At 51.2% G+C, this 7,503-nt stretch overlaps 1 protein-coding gene across 1 annotated transcript; it reads left to right on the top strand.

The window, feature by feature from the left end:
* Positions 1 to 420: 420 nt before the first annotated feature.
* LOC131479650 (PRAME family member 12-like) lies at positions 421 to 2,031 on the top strand. The gene is made up of 2 exons (XM_058661018.1): positions 421 to 707; positions 1,455 to 2,031. The coding sequence occupies exons 1-2, from the start codon at positions 421 to 423 to the stop codon at positions 2,029 to 2,031; spliced, it is 864 nt and encodes a 287-aa protein (XP_058517001.1).
* The last annotated feature ends 5,472 nt before the right edge of the window (positions 2,032 to 7,503 follow it).

The following is a 7,503-nucleotide window of genomic DNA, read 5'->3' as shown; positions in this document are numbered from 1 at the left end:
TAGATGGCAAAATATATGATTAAGTATATAAATCAATCAAAGAAGAAAGCCAGTCGCAACGGTGTGAGGTGTGGGCTCCCCAGCTCAGAAGTCCCCTCTACCTACTCTCTGAGTCTTCCCTGTTTTACCCCCAGGAGAGGGAAGCTGCACGTGCTGGATTTACGGGATGCTGGTCTGAATTTCTGGAATGTGTGGGCTGAGAGCATGGATGATGCCTGCTCTCCTGAGCCCAAGATGAGGAGACAGCCAGTGGAGCACTAGGGGCCCAAGTCAGCCTTGAAGGTCATAGCCAACATCTACCTCACCACAGCCACCCCCGATGAGTTCCTCACACACCTGCTTCAGTGGGTGAAGGAGAGAGCCAGCCTGGTACACCTGTGCTGTCACCAGCTGAAGATCTCGGCAAGTCTCACCCACAGCATGAGCAAATTCCTGGACATTCTGGAGCTTGGCTGCATCCAGGAGGTGCATGTGAACTCTGTCTGGCAACTCCCCACCCTGGCCAAGTTTGCTCCCTACCTGGGCCGGATGAGCAGCCTTCACACATTGTATCTCTGCCACCTCTGGTTCCCAACCCCTATCACCCTAGAGGGCAAGGTGCAGTTCAACTCACATTTCAGCTCCAAGCTAGCCAAGCTGCCCCACCTTCGCAGCCTTCACATGGACTCTGTCGACTTCCTGGAGGACAACCTGGACCAGGTGCTCAGGTGAGAAATAAAGGCAAATTGTTTGGAAAGGCAGAGTGGGCTTTGATCATGGGTCAGCCACCAGCCATATGCCAGCGAGCCATGCGTGAGGCTTCCTACTTCATCCTGAGGCTGAGTACAGAAGAAGAGGACACCAGTGGGCATATGGCTTAGACAGGAAGCTAGCAGCCTGGTGGTGGGAGCTGGCTCTGATCTTAAGGCTGAGTTTGGCAATTCTTCAAGAAGTGTGTTGAAATAGTAGGTAAGTGAAGAGGGCACCTTAAAATGTCAGCTGTCCACTCAGCACCTGTGTGGACAGGGTGAGCCTGTGTCTGGTGCCTGAAGCCCCAGGGAGGTGTGTGACCTCTGAGAAATGCATGTGAAAGGTGACAGGTGGTTGTGGGGTCCCGGGCTGTGAGTGAGGTCTCGCGGGAGGGCACCCACAGGGCTGATGCTGCGCCTAGCCTGAACCTGAGCTTTATCCATGTCTCCCCTGGGCACTCATAGCCCAGACAAGTGGCACTGTGCTGGACAGGTGAGCAAAGGTACCTTGAGAGGTTTTGTGAGCTTGACCAATCACTTCAGTGATAGTGGGAGGCCTCAGCCTGAGAGTGGTTAACTTGAAGGATGGGTCTGCACTCGGGCTGGAACACACTGGGTGTTGGTGAGGGTGGGCATGAGTGGGATCTGGGGCATTGGGGTTTGGCCCAAACAGATGTCTCCCACCTTGGTGTCATGCTGCAGGACTCATTCTTGGTGTCTCCCCAGGTGCCTGAAGAGCCCCCTGGAGACTCTCTCTGTAACGGCCTGCCAGCTCTCCGAAGCTGATGTCCGCTATCTGTCCCAGTGTCCAAAACTCAGCAAGCTCCAACACCTGCACCTGAGTGGTGTCCCACTGACCGACATCAGCCCTGAGCCCCTTCGAGTTCTGCTGGAGGGAGTGGCAGCCACCCTCATGACCCAGAACTTAATGGACGGCAAGATCAACAACTCCCATCTCAATGCCATCTTGCCTGCCCTGAGCCAGTGCTACCAGCTCACCACCTTAAGTTTTTGGGGGAACAGAATCTCCATGGCCATGATGGAGGAGCTGGTAGAGCACATGGGCAAGCTCAGTGCACTGAGAGTGGAGCAGTACCCAGCTCCCCTGGAGAGTTACAACATCCAGGGCATTGTCCAGCGGGAGAGGTTTTTCCATCTCTGTACACAGCTGATGGGCATCCTGGAAAGAATTAGAGAGCCTAAGAATGTTGTGTTTGGCACAGACCGCTGCGGGAATTGTGCACAACGGATGGTGTTTGGCAATAATCACTGTAATTGGTGTGAATGCCAGCTCCTGGACTAATTGGGTAGACATGTCAAGATCTTTCCAGATTTTTGCAACAAAGAACTGGGATGAGTGTGTTTCAGATGGGCTCAGCCCCTAGCTGCAGGAGGAAGGGACAGAGCAGCCTGGGATGCGGGGCTTGCCAGGACCAGGGTTGGCCTGAGTGGGGAGGGTTGCTGGGAAAGTTGGCATGGGTTGGTCTGGAAGGAGCTCAGGTTGTTCTTGCGTTTTCATGTGTATTAGGCTATCTATTGCATTCCATGTTCTGATCTCAACATTGCATTGTCCTTGGTGCCAACCAATAAAGCATCATAATGCCAATCTCAAGTTGTGTATCTGGTCAACCTTCAGGATGCTCCCAGCTGGGAGTCTTCAATGGCACAACACCCCGGATATCCCTGCCTTTGCTGCAGTGCCAGTGCAGAGGGAGTGAGCCCAGGCCAGGAGACCCTGAGGTCCATGAACACAGCCGACGCCTCAGGGCCGGCCTTCCTTTGACCAGATCAAAGCAGGCCCCACTCAGCCTCAGACCCGGCCACCTGGGTGCAGCTGCACTGCTCCAAAGGAAACACTGGCCCCTGTGTGACAAAGGAGGGTCTGTGAGGGAGCAGAGACCCCCACAGGTGCCCATCCTGCACTGCTCCTCCCTGCCTTGGGACTGCCAGCCATCAGTGCCCTGGGCAGTTCAGGAATGCAGCCAGCCCAGGCTGCCTGGCTCCTTGTTCCACAAGATGCAAGAAACAAGGCTTTTCCCTGCCAAGGTGGGAGGCTCACTAGGCTTTAGGCCAGCAGACCTGGTCTGGGTTCTATAGCAACTCCTCCCGCAGCTTTTTGGGTGTTTGAGAACATTAGCTCTCTGCAATATTGACAACAATTTGATGTGCCTGTGTAACCAGCTGAGAATGGCCCAAGATGCAGGCAGAGTTCTGGGTGTCAGGCTTCCGCTAGTCTATCCCTGGCTGTCTGATCATTTGAAGAGTGAGGCAGCCCATGGAAGATCTCTCTTTCTGTCTCTCCCTTTCTCTCTCCGTCTGTCATTCTCCCTTACAAATAAAGACCTATAAATCTTTGTAGAAAAGGGATGGGGTTGGATGTGGTGCCTGAAGTCTTGTGGCGCGCTGCCCACCCCTCCCTGGTAAGTGTTCTTTCTGGTTTTCCTCTTGGTTCTTGTGCTGGAAGGTGGCGCCATCTCTGCCTGTGTTCAGCCCAGTGTAACAGCATAAATGCTGACACCTGGTGGATTCATCTTAATAAATCTTGGCAGGGCAGTGTGGCATGCCCTAGCGACTTAAGTTCTCGCCTTGAACATGCCGGGATCTTACATGGGAGCCAGTTCTAATACAGGCAGCCCCACTTCCCATCCACCTCCCTGTTTGTGCTCTGGAAGGCAGTCAAGGTCAGCCCAAAGCTTTGGGACCCTGCACCTGTATTGCAGTACTGGAAGAGTTTCCTGGTTTCTGGCTTTGGATTGGCACGCACCGGCCATTGCCGTCACTTGTGGAGTTAGTCATCGGATGGAAGATCTTCCCCTCTCTCCTCCTCTCTGTATATCTACCTTAGTAATAATAAATAAATAAATCCTTAAAAATAAGAAAATAAAAAATATAAAGATGAAAAAAGATAATAAAATTCCTGAGTTTTGGTGACGTCATACTGTATCAAGCAATTATTGGGATATTGTTCATTGAGTCTCTAACATATGGAGGAAAGGCTTGGTACCACAAGATGATGTCTCTCTTCCCCTTGATTATGCTTTTAGCTGTAGTCACACCATTTACCACACTGGGCTCTCCTGAGACCTGGGAATAGAGTTCCTACCCTGGTTCATACTTGAAAGTGAAAATGCAAGAGAAAGAAAGAGGTTTCTTCCTAGATAAGTCATCAACAAAGCAAAAGTAGTCACACAGAGAATTTAGTCTGAAGTAACATGAGCTAAGCATTTTAACAGCTGAAAACTCTATTCCTTCCCCAGCCTGAACCCCTCAGAATGTCAGGGACTAGTAATACACCCAAGTGGTGACCCAAAGGAACGGGTAAGAGCTCTTTGGGGCATCCACCTCCTCACTGGGGTGTCACATGGCCCATGGAGCCCACACTTCAGAGTCACAGAGAAAGCAGACAGAGAGAGAGGGATCCTCCACCTGCTTGTTCACTTTGCAGATGGTCTCAGAGACCGAGGCTGAGCCAGGCTGAAAGCAGGAGCCCAGAACTCCATCCAGGTCTCATGCGGGTACAGGGACCCGAGTGCTTGGGCCATCTTGTGCTGCTTGCCCAGGTGCAGCGTCAGGCAGCCGGGCCAGGTGTGGGATGCCAGCATCACAGGCAGAGGCTTCACGGTGGCTCCAGTGACCCCAGATACAGGGACGTTTGCCTCAACAGGGAAGCAACAGAGTGGGGCTAGGGCAGGGTCACTGTTTCAGGGAGCTTGAAGGAAAAGCCTCAGAACAAAAGAGAGTTCCAGCATTTGCTAGAACCCAGCTGGACTCTCCTAACCAGTTCACTAACTGAGTGCTTGAGAAAGCCAGTACCTTGAGAGTGAGGCATTATAGCCACTGGAGAAAACAAGTTTATTTATTCATAGTGCCAGCAAGACTAGTCGTCTAGGAAAACATCTTGTCTCTGCCTTGTGGGAGGCATGGTTAGGTCCCAGCGGCAGGAAGCGGGGAGGGAGCAGATGGGCCAGACAGCAGCCACCCATGAGGAGTGATGCTCCTTCTGTCCTGGGCTGGCTGGCTTTGGAGATGCAGCTGTGCAGGAGCAGAGCCTCTAAGACCTTCCCAAGAACAATCCTCCAGGCAGGGACCTATTTGTAGAAACCTCCAGCTGCGTGCAGCTCTCCTCTAGGATTCACACATCTGCCTGCAGGTCTGAGCAAGGGTCAGCCCCAGAGGGAACAGGTGCAGTGTGAAGGCAGGGGCCGCAGCGTTTTCTCTCCGTTCCTCTCTGAGGTGTCACTCAAGTGTAAAACCCAGTTGGTGGTGTGGGCTCAGAGTCTTTGCTTTCCAGTCCACCCCTAACTCCTTCTGTGTCTAATCCAATCAGCTTCCTCTGAAGAAAACCACAGCCCAATCAGGATGAGGCACACAGAGGCCCTCCAGGAATATGACCCTCTCTGTTCCTCTCTCTCTCTCTCTGTAAATCAGTCTTTCCAATAAAATAAATAAATGAAATATTTTAAAAAGAGAAAGGTTGGCATGGGGTTTTGCTCCTTTGCAGGAGAGTTTTTGGTAATATTCACTGTGCCTTTGTCTCTTCTTTTGCTCTTGATCATTGTACTTCTGCTTAGCAGAGTCTTCTCCTTGGGGCAGGTTTCTAAGCTGTGTCACCCACAGGTCTACAATGCGATTTTACTTATTGCGGTTGGTGTACAACTTATTGCTTGCAGCCACTTGTGCCACAACCTCCAGCGAGTTCCAGGTCCTGATCCGTATGTTAGATTTCCACCGTGGTCTCCACAGCCCCAGCTCCTGGCTCACCACTCTCCACCTCCTGTGATACCGTGCTAAGGCTGCACCATTGTCTATACAACCTTTCTCCCACATCTGGTTGGAGCAGGTCCCAGGATTAGAGAGACAACAGGTGTCCTATAAAATTAGGTTGTTGGTGGCTCTGATCTTGCCAGAACCTGTTGGAAATTAGGTCTAGGTGTCACATGCACCTATTTTGACCAGTACGATGGCACAGTCTGTATTATTTTCCTGCGGGACCAGTGCAATCCACGGAACTCAGCAAGTTCTCCCGAGCACAGCACATGCACAGTTCATTGTTGTCCCCTGTAGTGCTAAAGCTATTGCCAGGATGCGCAAAACGGCACCTATGTACCACTACTTCAGTTCTTGATCTGCTGGCCATCAGCTCTGAGGGCTACCCAGACCTGCCTTGGGTGGAACCTGTAGAATGCCACCTTCCTGCAGTTCACTGAATCAGAAATGAATTCACTCCCGGCTCAGCCTTTGCTCAATCCTTTCCCTTGCCTTTGCCTCCTTATGCAAAATGGCGCCCAATTCAGCTCTATGGGGCTGACTGGGCTATGAATTCACCCTGTTCTGGCACAGCCTGTCTAGGATCTGCTGCTCTGTCTCTGCTCCTGGTCAAATCATCGGACCAGCAGGACGGACAGTTCTTTGTTGGGGTTTACATCCCAAGTTCCCAATGAAATTCCCTTCCCACCTGGTTGCTGGTGGAGTCCGGCTACTGGTGGAGTTCAGATTGCCCGTTAGCTGAATGCCGCTGGAGTATCAGTCACTACAACACCACATCATTGTGTCCGCTGCTTTCCTGTGTCTGTCAGTCTCCAGGTACCACTCTGCTATTGTTCTTTGCTTTCCTATTTCCTGAAATATGTCCTCTCTGCTTCATCCTGATTAGATGTTTTTCTGTCCTGTTAAACATGCCCTTACCCTATTCTGCCATCTCGATTCTCCCTCCATTGGCATTCTTGAGGCCTTGTAAGAATACCAAGGAATTGCGCCCGGCGGCATGGCCTAGCAGCTAAAGTCCTCGCCTTGAACGCCCCGGGATCCCATATGGGTGCCGGTTCTAATCCCGGCAGCTCCACCCCCTATCCAGCTCCCTGCTTGTGGCCTGGGAAAGCAGTCGAGGACGGCCCAAAACTTTGGACCCTGCACCCACGTGGGAGACCTGGAAGAGGTTCCTGGTTCCCGGGTTCGGATCGGCGCAGCACCGGCCAGTTGCGGCTCACTTGGGGAGTGAAACATCGGACGGAAGATCTTCCTCTCTGTCTCTCCTCCTCTCTGTATATCTGACTTTGTAATAAAATAAATAAATTAAAAAAAAAGAATACCAAGGAATGCCCTAGAGTTTGAAACTTTTCCTGATGTCCTTTAAAAGATTACTGAAAGCATCTTTGCTATAGAAATTCCAAGAGGTTTAATACAATTCTGAAAAAGTTGAAATCCTAAATAGTTAAATGGAGAAACAAGTTGTATTTTTCTGGGTTTATAGCTAATCTTGCCTCAACTGAAAGGAGAGACGTTGAAGTAGCTCCTGTAAATCTTTCACAGCTGCACCCAGATCTAATGGCGCTGATGGTACAGGCAGCACAGAGGGCTCCAGGCCTGGCTTGGCACACGCTCTATGGGCACATGCTCTACAGGTGGAGGATCCTTGGCAAACTCACTTCTGTCCTCTTCCCTTTCCTCCTCCTCAGAAGAGAACCACAAATCTTTGCGCAGTTTCTCCAGGCATTGTCTGTTCTGAGGTTCCTGCTCTTTTTTTTTTTAACCCTGGTTTGGGGTCCCCTCTGTCTTCTTACTCTGGTTTGGGGTTCTTTCTTTCTTACCCTGGTTTGGGGTTCCCTTCCGCTTCTTACGGGTAATTTTTCAAGGAAGGGTTGCACCACCACTTGAGGGGATGACAAAACAATTTTTACCAAGCACCAGAGGAAAAAAGTGGCTACAAGGAGAGCAAACCATGGGGATACATCACAGACAGTTTCAATGAACTTCTGCAAGGCCTTAAGCTTAGTGT

This window comes from Ochotona princeps, chromosome 2, assembly GCF_030435755.1.
Source record: "Ochotona princeps isolate mOchPri1 chromosome 2, mOchPri1.hap1, whole genome shotgun sequence".
Lineage (NCBI taxonomy): Eukaryota > Metazoa > Chordata > Mammalia > Lagomorpha > Ochotonidae > Ochotona > Ochotona princeps.
This window is presented reverse-complemented; position numbering and strand designations above follow the sequence as displayed.